Source organism: Eptatretus burgeri, chromosome 8 (genome assembly GCF_056783735.1).
Source record: "Eptatretus burgeri isolate ZD-2024b chromosome 8, Ebu_testis_v1, whole genome shotgun sequence".
NCBI lineage: Eukaryota > Metazoa > Chordata > Myxini > Myxiniformes > Myxinidae > Eptatretus > Eptatretus burgeri.
The window spans coordinates 87,570,896-87,593,159 of record NC_140968.1 but is presented as its reverse complement, the minus strand read 5'-3'; the positions used below and the strand labels follow the sequence as shown (position 1 = coordinate 87,593,159).

The 22,264-nt window shown below is 43.1% G+C and overlaps 1 protein-coding gene across 3 annotated transcripts in view; it reads left to right on the top strand.

Moving 5' to 3' along the window:
• LOC147022221 (protein sidekick-2-like) overlaps positions 1-22,264 on the top strand; it is a 676,300-nt gene that overhangs the window by 166,976 nt on the left and 487,060 nt on the right. For all 3 annotated transcript variants that reach the window (XM_085892916.1, XM_085892915.1, XM_085892914.1), the window contains exon 2: positions 12,808-12,967. In XM_085892916.1, coding sequence (XP_085749042.1) covers positions 12,931-12,967 — 37 coding nt within the window. In that variant the 5' untranslated portion in view covers positions 12,808-12,930. The remainder of the gene's footprint in view (positions 1-12,807; positions 12,968-22,264) is intronic.

Here is a 22,264-nt window from a genome sequence, read left to right as displayed (position 1 = left end):
AATGCTACGAGCTAGTACACTGAACGGATCAGGATGTAACGGGACAAAAGAAACAGTCGAGCAAGGGAGTAACCGCCAACAGCAGAGTTGAAGGCCAAGACAGAGGGAGACTTTGACAATCAATGGGTGATGGGATGAATGAGGGATAAGGTCAGGTTGCATGCAGTGGACAAGATTCATTCAGAAGCAAACACTCAGGAAGGAAAAACTGGAAATGTGGAAGGAGGTGGGTTTGAGGATGAGGAAGGGGTTGGTGGGGGGTAATGGGGGTAGAAAAGATAATGGTTTTGGGTGAGGGATGAGCTGAGATGGTGGTGAACAGCTCTTAATCAAGACCGAGAGGGAAGACTGGGATTGAAGAGAGTGTTGAAGCTACTTCCACAGGTGGGAACAAGAAAAAGAGCAATCAGAGATTGCAGAACCTTGCCAGGACTTGTTTTGTGTGGTGTTTGTGTAGTTTTGTATGGTGTATTTTGGGTGGTCTTTGTGTAGTTTTGTATGGTGTATTTTGGGTGGTCTTTGTGTACTGGTGTGTTACATAATTATTTAGAGAAATAACTAGAACTGCCATTATATAAATGCTGGCAGTGATGACTGGTACCAAGATCTCCCACTTTGATGCAACCCCGCTTTGATGGGACAATTTTTTTTTGGTATACCTTGTCAAGGCTCATATGAGAGCGAACACACAGCAGACAGCAAGGGGAGCATGAGACAAGAGGGGCGTGGGAAGGACAAAACAATAAGGAACAGACATTAGGAGATCTGTGGCAGGGAGAGCAATGGGGTGGGGAACACAAGGTATACAAGATGGACATGACAGGGACTTTCAGGAAGGAAAGCAGGGAACTGCATGGAGGTGGGTTCTGGGTGGATTGATGTGGGTAGAAAAGATGAGAGGTGGTGGTGAACAGCCATTTTGAAGGCCTGGAGGGAAGAATGGGATTGAACAGAGTGAGGGAGTTTATTACAAAGGCGGGGAAAAAGAGAAATGAAAGAGTGAAGGTGAGAAGTGATTCGTGGTTTTGGTAGTTTTACCAGAAGGGGATTGTTGGCAGACCTTGAGCGCCCTGCGGAAATATGGTGGGGACAAATCGCAGAAAGAGCAGGGGAGGCAAGACCAGCGAGGAGACGGTAGAAGACAGAAAGACCACCGACATGCCTGCGGTGAGAGAGTGAGAGGCCCAAAGACAGCCTCATCATGGGAGATACCAATTATCCGAAATGCCTCAGTTTCCACTGCGTGAAGCCGAGAAAGGTGAGAAGCAGGAGCACCAGCCCAGAGGGGAGAGCAGTACTGCATCAGGCTGCAGACGAAAGCTTTGTAAGTGGTCAGGAGCTCAGGTGGGCCGAGGAAGGACTTTGCACGACAGAAGATTCCCAGTCGGTGACTGGCTTTGGAGGCCAGGTTGGAAATGTGGCTTTCCCAGGAAAGATCATGGCAGATAGTGAGACCCAGAAGCTTGAATGAAAGGACTTCTTCCAGAGGATTGTTGAGAAAGTAGATGGGGGGGTTCTAAATGGTCCTTTCGGAGAGACATAGTGAGAGTGTTAGATTTGTCCGGATTGTAAGACATGTTCCACGTGTTGGACCAGTTTGTGATTTTATCCAGATCTGCAGTGAGCGAAGAAGCTGCTGCTTCCCGGTCTGAGGGATGGCAGATGGTATGGCAGAGGGTGGAGTCATCAGCAAAGAGATAAAGAGGATTTTCCAGAGAGTCGGAGAGATCATTGATGAAAACCAGAAAAAGAACAGGGCCAAGAATGCTGCCTTGAGGATCTCCAGCCTGGCCAGGAAGAGTGGATGAGAGAACTCCATTTCGGGCCACATGTTGGCTGCGACAGGAGAAGAAGTCTGCGAGACATGAGTGGAGATGGCCTTGGATACTATTGGAAGAGAGTTTGGTGAGCAGGGCAGGGTGCCAGACCATGTCAAAAGCACGCGATATGTCTAGGGATACGGCTCTGATTTCATGTCCGGCATTGAGTACCTCCGTCCATTTTTGAGAGAGCAGAAGCAACATATTCAGGGTAGAGTGACCTGGTCTGAAACAAAATTGATGATCAGAAGTCAAGCCATTGGGAAGAGGAAGGAGAAGAACGACACAAACACCACACAAAACAAGTCCACTTGACCCTCACCCATGACGTTTTTTATTATTATTCAATTGAATTTAGAATGGCAGTAAATTACATTTAATTCAAATCACATGGAAGACCAAATAGGTACAGTCCTGCATTGGAGTCATCAGAAGGAACCAGAACAAGCAAAAAGCAAAGATGGAGTCATCAGGAGGAACCTTGATAGGATTCACATTTCAGCTGCTACTCTTCGCCCATCAAAACCATCCAGGCACAGCCAAGTGAGCCTTCTTCAAAAAAAAACAAAATCAAAAATAACCCAGATTCCAAAAATGTAATAATTCTGGCTGCTCGACCATGTGTCCAATCATGTTGAAATTTAAAACATATATTCCCAATCACTACGACATCATAATTGTGAAGCTTCACGTCGAATGATGAAGCAGTTCAAGAGAAATAATTTTAAAAATATTTTTGCTCAATCCAATATGGCTGCCAAACTATGTGACATCAATTATTTGTGGATACCCTTGTATAAAACAAGGCTTGGGAAACAAATTTATTAAGTTTCTCCTCGATTTGTCCAGCCGTCTGGAGAAGATGATTTTAATAAGTTTTAGGGTTAATCCAACATGGCTGTCAAACCATGAGACCGATGATATTATATGTGTGAACGTTTGTTGATAGGTGGTCATACTTGTAAAGTTTCGACTCGATCTGTTGAGCCATTTCAGAGAAGATTATTCTTGGATGAACAAAAACTCCAAAAAACAATATGGCTGCCGTATCAGGTGACCGATGACGTCATCATTTTTATTTTCGCTGGCCAATTTAGCTCTGGATGACACTCAAAAATTTTCATACTGATTGGATGTCGTTCTACATATGTAATTATGATGTCATAACAAAGGCATTATGATGTAAAAAAATCACACTTATTCCCCATGAGGAAAAAATAAAATGACCGTTTTTACAGCCATTTTTCCCTGCTGTGCAGGAGTTAGGCTTTTTCTTGAGGCAATGTTTTATGGCCGGATGCCCTTCCTGACGCCAACCCTGGTCGCCTCTTACGACACACAGGGATATGGTATACCTATTCGAACCGGGGCATACACCGGGACCAGTACACTGGTACTCACTTCGCCGACCTCAGATGGATGACAGGCTGAGTCAACCCGCTGGTGTTAATTCAGCAGCCAACGGGGCTTGAACTCAGGACTCTGGGATCCCAAGCCGCCACCCTAACCACTAAGCCAACACCAGGCTTCATTCCCCATGAGGAGTAGTTGCAATTTTTTTCCTTGGTGCACATTAAGAGATACAGTGTTCCAAAGTTTTTCCAACATTGCTGCCACATCACATGACCTATCACATCAAAATTATCATTAAAACATTTTACATGAGTAGTCACGCCTATGGTGTAAATTTCGTCTCAATCTAACAAGTGGTTGCGGAGAAAAACATTAAAGTTCTGTGCGGACAAACAAACAAACAAACAAACAAACAAACAAACAGACAAACAGACAAAAATGCAATACCCTCTCCTTCAGCGAGGGTAAAAAAATAAAAGGAACGAAGGAGTGGAGATGGGCAGTGATTCTGGAATTTTGGCACCAGAAAGGAGTTGATGTTGGACCATGTGTGCCCTACAGAAAGCTGGGGTGAACAAAGCACATAAAGAGCAGAGGGCGCACTACCACAAAGGAGGTGGGAGAAGACAGAGAGACCACTGACCTGTCGAGATGGGAAAGCAATAGGCCCATAGACTCAGCTTCAACATTGGAGAATCCAATTATCTTGAAGGGCTTGGTTTCCACAGCGTCAATCTGAGTAAGGTGTGAGGCAGGTGAGGTAGACCAGAGGAAAAATCAGAACTCCATCAAGCTGAGGATGAAGGCCTTGTAAGTGGATTTAAGTTCAGCTGTGCCCAGAAAGGACTTTTTAGGACAGAGGATGTCCAGTCGGCAACTGGCTTTGGAGGCCATTGTGGTTTGCCCAAAAAAGATCATGGCTGATTGTGAGACCCAGGAGTTTGAATGACTGAACTTCTTCAAAAGAATTGTTAAAAAGAAAAGAAAGAAAAAGTAGATGAGAGGATTTGCCAGATGGTCCTTTGGGAGAGAGAGAGTGATTTTGTCAATGTCTGAAGAGAGAGATGAGACTGTTACTTACCTATCTAAAGGATTAGGGATGTCACAGTAGAGTGTGGAGTCATCAGCAAATCGATAAAAGGGATTTTCCAGAGTCAGAAAGATCATTGATGAAGATCATGAATAGGACTGGGGCAAGGATACTGCCTCGGTGCACTTCAGTCTTAACAGGGAGAGGAGATGAAAGGATTCCATTGAGAAACACATGTTGGCTATGACAGTGGAGGAAGGCAGGAACCCAAGAGTGGAGTTGGCCTTGGATGCCATTGGCAGAGAGTTTGGAGAGCCAGGCAGGATTCCAGACTACATGAAAAGTGCAAAATATGTCCAGAGAGAAGGCCCTGATCTCATGTCTGACATTGACGGCCTCCATCCATCATTGGGTGAGCATAAGCAGCATGTCCAAGGTGAAATGACCGAGTCTGAATCCAAATTGGGGGTCTGAGATGGGGTCATTGGCAAAAAGGAAGGATTTCATATCAAACTGTAATGATAGATTCCATGACCTTGCTGATGACTGGAAGTCAACTGATATGTCTGCAGTTCAGGGGATTTCTGTTAAGTTTAGGAGATTTTCATTCAGATGAAAGATTACCTCGGGCAAATGACATGGTGAAAAGGGCAGAGAGAAGATGTGCAAGAGCAGCAGAGCAGGATTTCAGGACACGTGAGCTGATGCAGTCCGGCCCAGTTGCAGAATCCTTTAAGGGTTGCCAGAAACTTCTCCATCTTCTCAGTTGCAAAAGACACATAATTCAGGAGCAGTTGGGTGTGACTGGTTAGGATGGGGAGAGAGAGAGAGAGAGAGAGAGAGAGAGAGAGAGAGAGAGAGAGAGAGAGAGAGAGAGAGAGAGAGAGAGAGAGAGAGAGAGAGAGAGAGAGAGAGAGAGAGAGAGAGAGAGAGAGAGAGAGAGAGAGAGAGAGAGAGAGAGAGAGAGAGAGAGAGAGAGAGAGAGAGAGAGAGATATATATATATATATATATATATATATATATATATATATATATATATATATATATATATATATATATGGAGGAAAAGATGGAGGAAAAGATGGAGGAGAGAGATGAGATAGAGAGAAAAGAGTCGAGAGAAGAGAGATGGGGGGGGGAGGTGAGTGGGTGGGGGGTGAGCGGGTGGGAGGGGTTGCAAGATTTGGAAGCAAACACAGAATTGAGGCATTCGGTCTTCTCACAAGTGGACTCAGCTCTGGTGCCATTTGAAGAGAGGGAAAGGGGAGCACACAGCATGCAGAGACAAACTAAACACGGCACAACCAGGTTTCAAAGGAGGGAGACAAGTTTGAAAGTTCAATCTTGAGGTTGGACAGTTGTTGTTTTCTGGATCTCCTGAGAGTGGACACACTTGTTGCAGACCTTTTGGAATGGTCTGAGATTGCCTTTGGTCAGGTTTGCTTTCCAGAAAGAGAAGGTAAGTTGTTTCAGAGCAACTGCTTCACCACAGGATTCATTGTATCACAGTTGGGTGGAAGGGTAGAATAACTGCTAAAAATGAGATGGGATGGATTTTGAGATCAGTGAGAGCAGTTTTATGTGGAAGAATTGCCAAGACGAGTTAACTAATATCAGAGGCAGTAGATATCGGAGACCAGACCTGAAGTGAGATGGCTGCTCACAGTCACTGCCAATCTGCCTGAATGAAATGCCAGACTCGCCGTTGCAGAGCAGCCTCTGAGAATCACCAGGTAGATATAGCTGACACAGACAAATTTCAGCATCGAGGATTATATTGATTCCTTGGCTACCCAGACTAAAATATGAGGTGCAGCTGAACGAGATGGGACGTTATACATTAGAAGGAAAGCGATTACAAGTGGATCTGATAGAGATGTTCAAGATGATGAAGGGTATGGACAAAATAAGTGCAGAAGATTTTTTTTCAGAAGACAGTGACAGCACCAGAGGTCACAGTTTCTGTGTAAAGAAGAAAAAGTTAGGATTGTAGTCTTCTTCTTTTGTATGTTTTTCTTTTCTTTTGTTTTCTATACAACTCAAGGGGTAGCATCATTGGCTGAGGGTGTGGCTGTGCCGCTGATGCAATGCCCTCTCCTGGTTAGAGCAGAAATTTGCAATTAGGCTATGGTGCAGGCTCGCCTACTCGCCTATACTACAGCTCGCCTACTCTTCACGAAGGAGACCATGGGATCTTTAACATCCACCATCAAATTCTGGCAGACAGGACATCTGTTTAATGTTCTTCCGAAGGACTGCACACACATTGATGAATCACCCTGCCTGTGAAACATCAGGATGACATTTTATAGCTGGGTCGGAATTCACATCCTGACTATTGCATGCACCATGGCCAAATTCCAACATTGACAAACAGCACAGAAGCGAGTGTGCTTACCTTTACGCCATCCTGTCAGCCTAAGACTGGAGTAACGGAATTGGGTCTTTCACTCGGAGTAGTAAATGCATGGAATGGTCTCCCTGGAATGTGAGTAGCGGCAGAAAACAATATGTAGGCTTTAAATTTAAATTATGTTGATACCATGAAGCATTGGAGACAGTGCGGTACGTAAATATTCACAGGAATTGTGGATAGCTGATGTGGGGATTGGTGATTGGATTACCTGTCGTGATTGTGATACTTGTGAGAGTGTCTCATCAAAGGTTGAATGTGCTTTCTGTGTTGTTCATTGCTTATCATACAACCATGTATATCTGTGTTTGTCCCCCACTGTTGTTATCCCCACTCCTCCACTTCCCACGCTCCCTTCCCCCAGTGAATTTAAGTTTCTAAAACTGTTGGATTGGATTCATGTGGTGCAGATGTAGTGCAGACTTGATGCGTAGAATGGCCTCTTTTTCCATCCAAATTACTGGTGTATCCTTGTGTATCTTTGTAACACTAAATACTAGACATGAATAGGTAATGTTTTGACAGGACGGTGAGGATGTAGTGCACTTGCCTTTGAGCTGCGTAGTCTGGGTCCGACTCCTCACCGTACTTAAACCTGTTGGGTCAGTGTTTTGGAAGGAGGATATTGCATCACAGTGTACCATCGCTTATATGTGAAATACACCAGGGATTCCACCAGCTGACATTCAGTTGGGCCCAAGTTAGTGGAAGTTAGGTCCCAGTATTTATTTTGCGAAAATTAGATGAGTTGTCTTGTCATCGCTACCCAAAACAATTTACCAATTCCCAGAACAGCCACCTTCAGTCAAGCGTCAGGCCTGGCCAACCGTTTTAAGCAAGACCTTCCCTGGCCTACCGCCCAAGTAGGTGGGAATAATTGGTGCCGTTGAATAAAGTCATTGTGGGGTAGTATTATCCGAGTATATGCATTATTCAATCTGCAAAAAGGGCAGCTTGGTTGTTAAACGAAGACTGTTTAACACAATTAATTTCATCAATCATCATCTGTGCAATATATTTCATGGAATTAAAATTTTTATTCCATCGCAGGTGGAGATGCAAGTCAGCCATTAATAATCCATTTTTTTTTTTCTGTTTTCTACATCTTTTAAAAAAAATTATTCCTCCTTTTTTTCTCTCCGAGTGTTAACTTGATTTTGATTCCAAAAGTTCCAAAATATGTGCTTTTCATTCATCATTTGAGTCAAAGAGCCAAGCATGTCACATCAAGCTCCTTCAGAAATTCAAAAGGACATCTTCTGTAAATGTAACGTTGCCACAGTATACCATCTCGATAAAAGGGGACGATGAAAGCGAATATTCTGAAGTCTGCCATCAATTTCTGAAGTTTTCCAACAAATCCTTTTAGCAATTCAGAGGATAATAACATAATTGTGGGTTTTGACAGATAGAGCACTTAGTCCTTCAATTGAGTGGGAATATTGGTGATTCCATGCCAAGTGCTCGATCACAACACCTTTTGGCACATTGAAGCGCTTGCATTTCCGGTGTACTTCTAAATTGGCTAAATAGCATACAAATCATGAATGCTGATGTGGCCTAATTTCACCTAACGTAGAGCATGCCTGTGTACGATGACACACGTGGGATAAGATGATGTGCATTATTTCCTGAAAGCCTAAGTTAATGAGCATTAGGTTACCTGCCTCTGGGCTCATGTATGCTCTGGAGCTGTTTTGATTTACACAGGCAACCTGTCATCTCAGACTCCCGAGGTGTTGTTAAAATTCACTGATCAGGCTCTACGAGACACCACCATTTTCCTAATACCCCAAGATCTTTGCACTTAAGACTATGCACAAAATTTTTCTGATAATATTTTGCCTTTATTGCCCAATGATAATTATATTTAATAATAAATAAATTGTTTTCGTCAATGGAATGTGTTGTTAGAGTCAGTTAAAACTGGACAAGACACTTCTGTAATTAGCAAATTTCATAAAAGCAAACAAGAAGTTGGCATTGTGGTTTAGGTGTCTTCGAGGTAAGTGCTTTGATTTTGACCTTGTTGAGTCTGACTAAATATGTTAATGATGGTATGTGCTGCTTCATCATTTGACAATCAGCCCTTAGAGGACAGAGCATGGAAGAATAAACCACATGGGTTGACAACCCTGTGGGAAACATATATTTCCCATCATTACTACATCATAATTGTGAAGTTTCACATCGATTGATTAAGCGATTCAAAAGAGAACATTTTTACGATTTTTTTTCTCAATTCAATATGGCTGCCAGACCATGTGCCCTATCAATTATTCCTGAACAAACTTGTGCACCCAAGGCTTGGGGAACATTTGTGTGAAGTTCCCCCTCGATCTGTCCAGCCGTTCAGGAGAAGAAGATTTTTTATGAGTTTTCGGGTAAATCCAACATGGCTGCCAAACCATGTGACCTATGATGTCACGTGTGTGAACCTTTGGTTCCTCATGGATCGGTGGTCGTACATGTAAAGTTTTGCTTCAATCTGTTTTGCCACTTCAGAGATGATTTTTGAAGGTTTTTTTTTCTTTTTTGAACAATATGGCTGCCAAACCTTGTGACTGATGGCATCATAAGTTTTTAGATACTCGTGGAGGATCTCTCACTCTTACTCGCGTTGTTGTTCTTCATCTTCTTGTGAACTTTTTTGTTTCACAGCCTACAGTTTTCATAGAAACTTCCTGAAACTTGGAATATATATATATATATATATATATATATATATATATATATATATATATATATATATATATATATATATATGTAAAAATACCCTGCGCAGACAGTAACCATCTCCGATTTTGAAAATTCCTACTAGAAAAAAAGTTATGATGTCAAAATATCTCCGCTAATGGAAATCGCCTAAAAAATTATCTCCGAAACTAGGCAAGTTTTTTGAATTCTGTTTGCAGGAATCGAACAGGGCATTAGCAGAGATGAATTACCGCACATATGATTCATCACTACGACGTCATATCAATTTTTATGACGTCATTCCTATTTTTTGACATTTTTTGTTTCACAACTCAGAGTTTTCATCGGATCTTTGTGAAACTTGCTACGTATATGCAGAAAGCCCTCGCGCAGGCAGAAACCATCTCCGATTTTGGAAATTCTTCCGAGAAAAAAGTTGACATCATAATATCGCCGCTAATGGAAATCGCCTATACCATTATCTCCGAAACTAGGCAAGCTGTTTGAAATTTGTTTGCGGGAATCAAGCCGGGCATTAGCACAGATAATTTATCGCAAACCTGATTCATCACAATGACGTAATATTCCTTTTTATGACGTCATCATTAAGAGGACGAGGATCTTAGCTCATTTGAGCTTGTTTTTTGCTGTGGACCATTTTAGCCCGAGATGGCCCTCAAAAATTTTCAAACTGGTCAGATGTAGCATTCTATATATGCAATTATGACGTCATAACGAAGGCACTTATGATGTCATGAAAAATCACACTTATTCCCCATGAGGAGTTCTTGCCAATACCAAGTTTCACTTTTTTCTTTGGTGTGGTTTCAGAGGTACAGAGGTCCAACGTTTTTCCGTTTTTCCAACATGGCTGCCACAACACGTGACCGATAACGTCATGATCATCATTTGAACATAACACATGAGCAGTCGTTTCTTTGGTGAAAATTTTGTCGCTATCTGACAAGCGGTTGTGGAAAAAAACACCAAAGTTTTGTGTGGACAAACAAACAGACAAATGGACCCAAATGCAATCAATACCCTCTCCTTAGGTGAGGGTAACGAAAGCAGCACTCGGTAGAGCACATATCTTACCTCGACCAGGCTGAACAGTTTACATTTTGTATCCCACTGATGGGCCAGATCTGGATCTGGATCTGGATCTGGACCTGAACCAAAATCTAATCGGCTTGTTGTTATCACCGACCCAACCTATCCACCAAGTTTTCTCATAGTCCGTCCACAATTTTTTTAAATATCATGTTATAATATCATTTTTGGCCTCATCTCTCAATCATGAAGAATCACATAAAAAAAAAAACTAAAAGATATCCTGCTCACAGACAGACAGACAGACAGACAAACAGGGATGAAAACATAACCTCCATCCATCTTTGTTGGCGGTGGTAACGAGAGGGTTCATGGAATACCTTATCTCACGCAGTTTTGAGAAACAAGGACATGGGGCAGGGTATATTTGATTGGTCGTGATGACGTGAAATGCAGATTACATAGCATTTGATTGGTCGCGATGACGTAGAATGCTGTAACATTTTGTCCAAGTACTGCTGAATGGTAAGGTTTTTGTGACCGTCAGGCAGGGAGCCAGAGAATAAAAATTATCTCACTCCTCTCTGTACATGCACAATAAGGACAAATTCCAAGCCAAAGTACGTACTGTAAAACAGCAGATTAATGTTCTGATTCGTATTCTTAATACAACATTCAATTGAAATCAAGTTGTTCCTCGATCACAAACTGACATTTGTAGACAGAGGGACAGACAAACAGACAGAAGTGAACCAATTGCTTAACCCCACTTTTCACTTCTTGTGCACGGGGCAAAAAACAGAAACACTGCAGAGTGGATTTAAATATTAATTAATCATCAGTTATGTTCCCCATAGCACGCCCGAGCACTATCCCGTGAAGTCGATTGTGCTTCTAATGCAGCTTTGTGAGCGATGAAATACACTCACTGGTATACCATTCATGCTTTCTCACCAGGCTTGGGAATTTGAACGCACGTTCACTGAATTGCAATCCAAAAACTCAACCGGCTGAGCCAACCCAGATACACATTTATTAAATATTTTCTATGGAAATGTCGAGGAATAAAAACTTCAATTGCAAAATGTCTGCATCACATTGATTGTTATCCTAAAGATGTGTGAACACACTCACTCTCACTCTCACACTTACGCCCACACACACACACACTCGTTCGCTCGGATTCACTTTTTTGTTCAAAAAATAATCGCGCAATTTAAAAGAAAGAATGATAAAATGGGGAATTTTATAGAGATTTTGTTTTAAAACAATTTTACGTACACAAGAACGTATTGGTGGGACATGATTGCTGTAACAGCTATTCTCATCTCTTTCAAACATGCAATTTGAGTATAATTTTGCGGTAATTGCTTTCTGAGTATCTGGTTACTCAATTATAGTGAATGGGTCAGGCCAAAGGTTGAAACGGAGAACAAAAAATTGTGTTTTGGGCCATCTAATTAAATAGCTGCTTCCATTGTAGTTCTGTCTCTTTGATTCAAATACCACCCCTTCACTCTATCCGACCGTAGCTGCATCGATGCTTGTTCCAATTTATTTTTCAGAAGCCTTTACACGTCTAATGTGAGATCTCACATGGATGTCTTTCATGTAAATGGATTTTCATTTGAGTATTTTTTTTTGAAAAACAATTCCTATATCTCTCTTATATCACCTCGCTTTTCACCGCCATGGCATTGAGCTGACTGGTAGTAAATCCTAACTCGGTTGTGTGTGTGTGTTTGTGTGTGTCATTGATTGTTAACTCCATATGCAGGTTTCAGAAGGCGGAACAGAGTCCTCCCAGTTCTCAAAGTATCCGCCTTTGTGTGTGTGTGTGTGTGTGTGTGTGTGTGTGTGTGTGTGTGTGTGTGTGTGTGTGTGTGTGTGTGTGTGTGTGTGTGTGTGTGTGTGTGTGCACGCGTGTGTGTGTGTGCGCACGCGCAAACTTTTCCTGATATATGTTTGCACTGAGGCTAATAAATATTTTGTTATTTTTTATATTCATGCTGGTTTGAGGTTTAGTTTGTGGTTGAGCTTTTCAAAGACTCATTGCGAAATCATCATCGAAAGAAAGGAGGAATTGAAATAATATTTGTTCAAGGTGAGATGAAGAACCTGGGGAGAGGAAAATATTTATGAGACTGTGAGACAGCTGATCTAGAGTTGTGATCAAAAGATCAAACTTTTCTTTGGTACAAATGTCTGCGAGAATTTTTTGAATGAGGAAAAGTTTGCGATGATGCGGAATACAAAGAAAGATGAAAGAAATAGAAAGAAATCGTGTTGTTTTTTTAATATTCTTCCACTATAATTTCCATCAAGTGTCCTCTCCTTCATTCATTGTTTGTTTTTCTTATCCAAAGCATTGAAGACCTTCTTCACTCCCAGTGATCATGTGAATCCGTTAGATATTAGAGTTGTCTGCATGTGTCTTCACAGATGCTGTTCCTCCTTTCTTCAAGCGTGAACCACCGCATTCGCAGCTTCACCTTGAAGGCAACCGACTCGTGCTGACATGTCTCGCTGAGGGCAGCTGGCCGCTTGAATTCCGCTGGCTGTTCAATGACGCTGAAGTTGCCCCTTTTTCCACGGAGAACAGGTGAGCGGTCAGGGTGCCATCTCTTTAGGAATGATGTGTGACATGTGGCTTCGGCACAGCTGTTGTTACCTTAGCTGCCTTTTGTTTCTACACAATTAATCAAGAACGTTTAGTGTCAAAGGATTGTCGGAATTGTTCACATTGGTTTGAATGTGAAAACATTTGGCGAAACAAAATGAATCCCCTCAAGAGGAGGCCGATTGGCTCAGCACACCTGAGTAATAGCCCAATTTTGCTACTGCAACTTGTCGTAGGTAGAAAGCGAGCCCACGGAGGATATTTGCTCAAGGATTTCAGCAGACATGATAGCCTGCTTTTGGGTGATTTGAAGGACCACAAACAAAATGTAAAAAGGACAGCTGCCTTTGCCCTCAACCACACGATTCTATGCTCCTCAATTCAGCAACCCATGCTGGCAAGAGCATTGTTTAGTTTAGTCTGATCCACCTGGGATTGAACACAAAAAGCAGCTCATTGGTGAGTCAACTATGAACCGAGCTGTCTGTCACCCTGGATTTAAAGGGAGACGTGGAAAAAAAGGTAAATAAGAGATTGAAACAGTTTTCAGCTACTTTTATTCTCGACGAGCAAATACCACCTATTGCTTCGCTAATGGGAATACTAAAGAGGGGTGGGGTAGAGAGAGCGGGGAGAGTGAAAAGGTGGAGGACAAATGAGAGATAAAGGAGGGGAAGCGAGGAGGGGTGGGGGATCAAGGAGGGGTGGGTGAAGGGAAGACAGTGTGAGGTGAGAGGAAGGTAAGACAGACGTGCGGTGGAGCATTGATTACGATTCAAACGGTTTCATCAAAATGATTCTGCACAGAATAACAGTGAAGATGGAAACAAAATGATGCCTGAAATCCATTTTTCTACCGGTCACTACTATAAACACGGCCTGAAAACAAACATCACCCGGGCCCGTCCGGAGACAAAACCTGCCGGATTATCTGGAGCCAAGCCGTCCAGACACAAACACTGCTCGGACACATCGAAACACAAACTGCCGCCTGGCGAGAAACACTGCTCGGATGTGTCCGGAGATGAACACCACCTGGATGCGTCTGGAGAAAAACACCGCTCGGACACATCCGGAGACAAACCCTGACAGGACATGCCCAGAGGCAAACACCATCCAGACATAGCCACTGTCCAGATATGTCCAGAGACAGAGACAGACAGAGAGGGGAGATGAGAAAGAGAAAGGTGTGGTGGGGAGGTTGGAGGAAGTAGAGATAGAGATAGAGATAGAGATAGAGATAGAGATAGAGATAGAGATAGGTGGGGGTAGGGAAGTTAGCAGATAGAATACGTTATGCTTTATGAATAACACACACACACACACACACACACACACACACACACACACACACACACACACACACACACACACACACACACACACACGCTTGGCCGATATCGGCAATTTTGTGTGAATCGGCAAGTTGGAGTCAGTGTGATTACCACACTACGTTCTGTATATAACCCAAAAACCTTTAGTAGCTTTCACCGAAAAACAACGTTGCATTTATGTAGACATTTCAGGGATATGTTCACAAACATTAATCTTTATAAACAGCTGCCTGTGATGGGTGGAAAAAATTTGGCTCGGTAATTTACAAAATACGTTAACACTGCACGAAATCGGGTGTTATTTCACAACAACTCGCTAAGGGTGACAGAGCATGAACCACTTGCTTAGGGTGATGGAGCAAGAACCACTCCTTAAGGGTGACTGAGCATGAACCACTTGCTTAGGGTGACGGAGCAAGAACCACTCCTTAAGGGAAACGGAGCATGAACCACTCACTCAGGGTGACAGAGCACGAACCACTCTTTAAGGGTGACGGAGCATAAACCACTTGCTCAGGGTGACGGAGCATGAACTACTCCTTCAGGGTGACGGAGCATGAACTACTCCTTCAGGGTGACGGAGCATGAACCACTCGCTCAGGGTGACGGAGCATGAACTACTCCTTCAGGGTGACGGAGCATGAACCACTCGCTCAGGGTGACAGCATGAACTACTCCTTCAGGGTGATAGAGCATGAACCACTCGCTCAGGGTGACGGAGCATGAACTACTCCTTCAGGGTAACGGAGCATGAACCACTCACTCAGGGTGACAGAGCCTGAACCACTCACTTAGGGTGACAGATCCTGAACCACTTGCTCAGGGTAATGGAGCATGAACCACTCCCTCAGGGTAATGGAGCATGAACCACTCCCTCAGGGTAATGGAGCATGAACCACTCCCTCAGGGTGACAGAGCCTGAACCACTCACTCAGGGTGACAGAGCCTGAACCACTTGCTCAGGGTGATGGAGCATGAACCACTCCCTCAGGGTAATGGAGCCTGAACCACTCCCTCAGGGTAATGGAGCTTGAACCACTCCCTCAGGGTAATGGAGCATGAACCACTCCCTCAGGGTAATGGAACATGAACCACTTGCTTAGAATGACATAGTGCGGTACCGCTATCGACAATGGGTGATCGGGCAAGTGGCTTAAGCACTCATGCAAGCACACCAATTCAATGGTTGATAAGGAACAGTTGGCCAGGCTGTCGCTGCGTACCATGCAGGATCCCTTTAACTTCAAAGCCGGTCTTCACCACGCACGCAGCATTTAATGAAATTAAATGAATTCCTTCAAATATTGACTTTATCCACAAAAGAGATGCAGCTCAATGTAAAACAACCTGAGAGACATCGCAAAATTCAATCATCCGTGAAATAAACATTGCAGAAAATCCAACATTTTGCCTCCTCGTTTGTGCACGTGTCACATGGTACATTGGTTCAGGGTCCGCACGAACGTCATCACTTTTTTTTTTGAAACGTCTGTTTTTCACCAGATTCGCTTTGATTCAGGGTCGAGCTCCTCACTAAACCTCCGAAAATGTAGACACAGATCTGGCAGACCCTATGGATGGGCAATCCCTCTTGTGGACGGGTCGCGATGTGTAGCAGTGAATACATGAAATCATACAGCTCAATGAAGCTGGTTAATTTTGTCAAGTTCACAAAGAAAAATTGTTCACTCAGTATAATTCTCCAAACAGTAGAAAAAGATAAGTTTAATGCTTTGGAAATTTCACATTTTCTTGTGTATATATGGAGGACGAGGGAACATGGACTTGCTTGCTTAAAATAAATAAATTTTAAAAAAAATCTTGCTTAAAAAAAAAAATCGTTTTCAGACTCGTTATTTATTTAAATTATCAGATTTCACACCAGATTTTGACACTTACTAAGTCCGGACGATATCCGATACTCAAAACCGAAATAATATTTCGATGATATACTTGAATTAGTCCGTGAGAGTAGATCGTGCAAAATCGTATCATATAATGCATGAAATCGCTCAAAGCTCCTAATTTGTAAACTACAGTCCTTACAAAAGCGATGTATTCAGCTATTTATAGTTATATATCGATAATTATATGAGTGAGGAAAGTGAATAAAAAAACTTTATCAGAAACAAATCATTTTGGCCTGTTCCAAGCCAATGCATGGTTGAGCAGGCCAAAGAATATGGTGGTTTCCGATCTCAGCGAGGTTCCCCAGGAAATGCCTTGCTGATGGCATAGGATATGCCTTGATGGCATATTCGATGATGAGGCATTCGATAATATGAGTGAGGAAAGTGAAAAAAAAATAGCTTTATTGTGAATAAATCATTGCAGCCTGTTCCAAGTCGAGGCATTTTTGAGGAGGCCAAAAAACATGGCAGCTTCAGACCCGAGCAAGCTTACCTATCATGCACCTTAAGACACCATTGGGAGTTGTGACCGAGGAAGTGCCTGACAAAGGATATACTTAAATAAGGCAGTTATTTATCTTCAAAAGGGTGTTTTATTTAACCCAAACATCAAATTTTCACTCCTGCACTTCCTTGGAGTTCCCTTCGTATGCATGCAAAGTTTCAGGCTGATAGGTTTTATGGTTTTGGAGTTATGGAGGAGACACACTGACACACACTGACATTTCTTTGTGTAAGATATTGCAGAGTTATTGTAAATGAAAGCTTTGGCAAGGTACACCTCGTGTGTGTGTGTGTGTGTGTGTGTGTGTGTGTGTGTGTGTGTGTGTGTGTGTGTGTGTGTGTGTGTGTGTGTGTGTGTGTGTGTGTGTGTGTGTGTGTGTGTGTGTGTGTGTGTGTGTGTGTGTGTGTGTGTGTGTGTGTGTGTGTGTGTGTGTGCGTGCGTTATCATGTCACATATCCAAGCTAGATGGAATGAAAAAGTTAAATATACTCTCACTCTTTACTCAAGTTACAAAGTTACAAATCGGTCTCTTTACTCGAGTTACAAATCAATATCAATAAATACGAGAAGGGCACTTAGTAGAGTGCATACCTCTGTCACGTAAAGCCTGATCCACAAGAACGTATCGGGCCAAACACATTTTTGAAATATCATGCTCCATGTCGTTTTTGGCCCTTTCTCTCAATCGTGAAGTCACTTTAAATATAAAATAAATCTCCAAGTTTCATCTGAATCCGTTCACAACTTTTTGAGATATCGTGCTATATATTAGTTTAACCCTATCTCTCAATGGTGAAGAATCATGTAAAAAATTCTAGTAGTCGGATCCTGATCCATATCTTCACCAGAATATAATCATTTCGTCCTTATCACACACGCAACCTTCCCACAAAAAATTTCATCCAGATCCGTCCGCAACTTTTTGAGATATCCTGTACACAAACAAGAAACTCAACAGAGAGAGGTGAAAACATAACCTCCTTCACCTTCGGTGACGGAGGTAATTAGTTGTGTTGGAGGCACCGTCCGCAGGCCATTTTTGGGAGAAGTCATACATTTGGGCTTTTTAACAAGGCAGCCTGTGTAATTACAGTGTCCAGATCAGGAAGGCGGCCTACGCCGTGTTACAAGAAGCTAAATGCAGGAGGGAGGATCGAGGGCAAAACAGGCCATTTGTTGTTGAGGGTTGGGGTGGGAGTGAGTGCTGGAATGAGAGATCCACTCGAGAAATGTGGTGGGAAGGGAAGGAATGTAGGCGGTTTGATCCGAAAGGCGACAGCTGGCTCTCGAGTCACTGGAGTGCTTATACAGGCGTGCAGCAATGCATACCGGGATGTTTGCTGATCACATTGCAAAATCATTGGGAGCATTGCCATGGTTTATCTCACCATTAGACAATGATTGCAAATGAAGAGGTGCGTCTTGACGTGCGAGCTGAGCAGTGTTGCCTTGTCATGATGGCTATGGAGGCCAAGAGCTGATTTAATAGTGGATATCAGGGTACCGTGGTATTTTGACAATGCCATTGCGGAGATGGGGAAGAAAGTAAGGATTGAAGGAGGAACCCACACGTGTCCGGCAAAGGACATACGGGCACAGCAGATGGCCGGGCACGCATTGCTGGCACGCAAAAGGAGCTGGAGTGCCGGGCAGCTTGAGGCCTGGGACTCTCATGACCTGTCATTTGTTTCATGGCCCTTCGTGTTTTTTGCAAGCTATTCATGAGTAGAGTGAATGTTACAGCATCCTGAGAGCAATGGAGGTGGGGGAGGATGTTGTTCTTTTAAAATCCTCTCACTCGTTACTACCTCGATGGCATGCCCACTCCTCCCTCCAACCTCTCACTATCCTGAGTATCCTGAGAGCTATGTACAGGCAAAGTGCGGCATAATTATGCCCTTTTGTGATTTATTCCAAAGAAGGATTCTTATTCAAAAATTGTACATCTTCAACTTTCACACATTTGGGACTCTTAAATGCACTTGGTATGGATCTTCCTTTATCTCGTTCAGTAAATTGCTTCATGATCTCTCCTCCTCTGTTGTTATCAATATCTTTCTTTCCACGAGCAAGTGCTCCCTTCGACAGAATTTGTTTTTGTCATTTCCAAGTCTGTTCATATTCTGCAGGTACATACATATATATATATATATATATATATATATATATATATATATATATATATATATATATATATATATATATATATATATATATATATATATATATATATATATATATATATATATATCCCGACCTCTCACACATGTCACATGCCAGCCTCCCATGCGTGCGTGCTAGTTGCTGTTGTTGGCTGTTATCTCCACACATGGGTAGGCTTCAGGAGATGGAACATAGACCAACCAGATCTCAAAAGTATCAATCTCCTTTAGTGGATGTGATGTGTCTAATCACATGTTGTATGTGTATAATTACATGTCAATATGTGTGTATGTAATACGTATAATATGTCACGTAAATGTGTATAATCGGTATGTGCATAATATTGTTACGGGTTTGTCAGCTAAGTCACAAATGACCTCTCTTGAACCCGCCTCCTGACCTTTGACCCTGAAGCCTATGTTAAACAACCACGGATGCCATCTGAAGTGACCAAATCTGGTAGGACCCCCACACTCAAATCTCGCATTACCTTCCCGGTGATTTAGTTAACTCAGACGGGAACCGTGCTCTCGATGCCCCCCCTTTATCTATCAATGACGTCGGCTAGTCCTACCGAAGCGAATCAGTGGGGTACAACCTCCTGTCTACTTATGGCATACGAGATCTAACCAATGGAGGAAACAGACACTGAGCAGGTTTGGAAATAACAAGTCTGTTGAAAGGCATGTATTTACAACAGATTGCAGAGTCACAAGAAAAAGTCTCAGTCCCGAAAACTCAAAAAACCTCTTATGATTCGAGCATATCACGACACACAACACAGGTAACTCATACATCGAGGAAATTAACTAGAAAGGGGACAGAATAAGGAAGAAGAAGCAGAAGAATAATTAGACTAAGGCAGGACATATGGGTGACCCCTTTCTCACCCGTACGTGAGCCGGCTGGCCCAGGTGGGTCCCAACGAGGTGTAGATGCAGGTGAGTGAGAGACGCAGGTGGAAGGTGCGCTGTTGTATAGTATCATGTAGGAGAGGAGGAGATTGGGACCATACTCTGTGCAGAGAATTGATGCTGCCTAAGCAGTATCCTTGGCCACTGGGCACAATCCTGGACGGGTCGCCACTCCGACACAGTATACCAGCAAGCTGGCACTCATTTTTCTGACCGCGAAAGGATGACAGGCCGAGTTAACCCCACCTGGTATTAATTCAACAGCTGAGCGGGATTTGAACTCACGTCCCAAGGATCCAAAGCCCGCCACCATAACCATTAAGCCAACACCAGGCATATTATACATATTACATACATACACATATTGACATGTAATTATATGTCTGGTGTTGGCCCGACATCATGTTGGGCTAGCTCTGAAAATAACTCTTTTGACTCGAGTCAATGTTCCACAACAGTGTGAGTCAATGAGGTGTATGCATTGAAAGATGCAAGAGTATATGATGTGTGTGTGAAGGCATGTGAGAGAGTCAGGTCTACTCCAGCTTGGTCAGCACCTTTTTGGCGAATCATCAGTAACAGCGCAGACAGAAATGCATACCAATGAGGCTCCCAAGCATGTACCACATGCAAATGTCATGTCAAAAGCAGTCAACATACAAATGAGAAATAAAGACCCACCCACATATACATATGTCAGTGTGTGTCTCCTCCATAATTCCCTCCAAAACCATGAAACCTAACTGCCTGAAACTTTGCATGCATAGGAAGGGAACTCCAAGGGAGTGCAGGAATGAAAATTCCATGTTTGGGTTTATTCAAACACCCCTATTGAAGATAATTATTGATGGCCTTACTTAATTATCCTTCATCAAGGCTTCATCCTTGGTCAACCTCTTTGCCAGCGCTGTCATCTCGCTGGGGTCTTAATTCACCATTGTTTTTGGCCTGCTCAACCATGCCTTGAGTTGGAACAGGCCACAATGGTTTCTTAACGATAAAGCTCTCAAATATTTTTTTCACTTTCCTCACTCATATCATTGAATGCCTCATCATCATACCTATACTAAGGTTCGCTGGATACATCACAACGCTTATAAATGCACGGAAACACAAGTGCTTTATTTCATTTCCGCACATGCGATAAGCTCGAGAATCTCTAAACCTGAGCCAAATTTCAAATTTTTAAATGCAGAATTGACCTTTGCAGCAGTTCTGACTGATTAAAAAAAAATAGTGTTCATTTTTTTTGTTTGCAATGTCGAGGCTCGTATGAGAGCCAACACACAGAATGTCCAACAAGGTGGGCAGGAGATAAGAGGGGTGGGAGAGGGAAGGACAAAACAGTGGGGAACAGAGATATTATAAGATCTGTGGAAGGGAGAGGGATGGGCTGGGGTACACAGGGTAAACAAAATGGACATGACAGAGACTTTCAGGTCTTTATACGACAGGGAACTTTCGGGAAGGAAGGCAGGGAATTTGAAGGAGGTGGGTTTGGGGTGCATTAACTGGGGTGTAAAAGATCGTGGTTTTGTATGGGGGAAGAAAAGAGATGGTGGTGAACAGCTGTTTTGAAGATCGAGAGAGAAGAGTGGGATTGAAGAGTGTGTGGGAGTTTGGTCCAAAGGCAGGAAAAAAAAGAGGAATGAAAGAGTGAAGTTGAGCAGTGATTCTTGATTTTGGTAGTTTTACCAGAAGGGGTTGCTGGCAGACCTTGAGCACTTTGTGGATGTGTGTGTGGGTGTGTGTGTGTGTGTGTGTGTGTGTGTGTGTGTGTGTGTGTGTGTGTGTGTGTGTGTGTGTCGGCGGCGGCGGCGACATATCTCAGACAGAGTCACTGGAGAGGAAATCTCCAGTCACTGGAGAGGAAATGGTAGAAGACAGAAAGACCACCTACTTGCCTGTGGTGAGAGAGTGAGAGACCCAAAGACTCAGCTTCATTGCTGGAGATACCAATGATCCTAAATTCCATGGTTTCCACAGCGTGAAGCCGAGAAAGGTGAGAGGTGGGAGCACCAGCCCAGAAGGGAGAGCAGTACTCCATCAGGCTGCTGATGAAAGCTTTGTTTGTGGTCTGGAGCTCATATTTGCCAAGGAAGGACTTTGCATGATGGAGGATGCCCACTCAGCAACTGGCTTTGGAGACCAGCTTGGAAATGTGGCTTTCCTAGGTTCACTTGTCCAATTTGTGGTTCATTTGTCCAATTCTCATATTGTTTGACACTCTGGGTGCCTCCAGGTGGTGTGTACATGACCGATCGGTGATTGCTAATCACTTGCCAAGCCTGCCGTTCCTTATTAACTATTTTGTTGGAGTGCTTGTTTGAGTGCTTAAGCCACTTGGCGAGTGCTCTACAAGCTGCTTGGATGGTCATTTTTAAGCCATGGTGATACACGCCAAAAGTATCCATGCTGTCACTCTGCGCTGTCACTGCTGTCTCTCTGCGCTG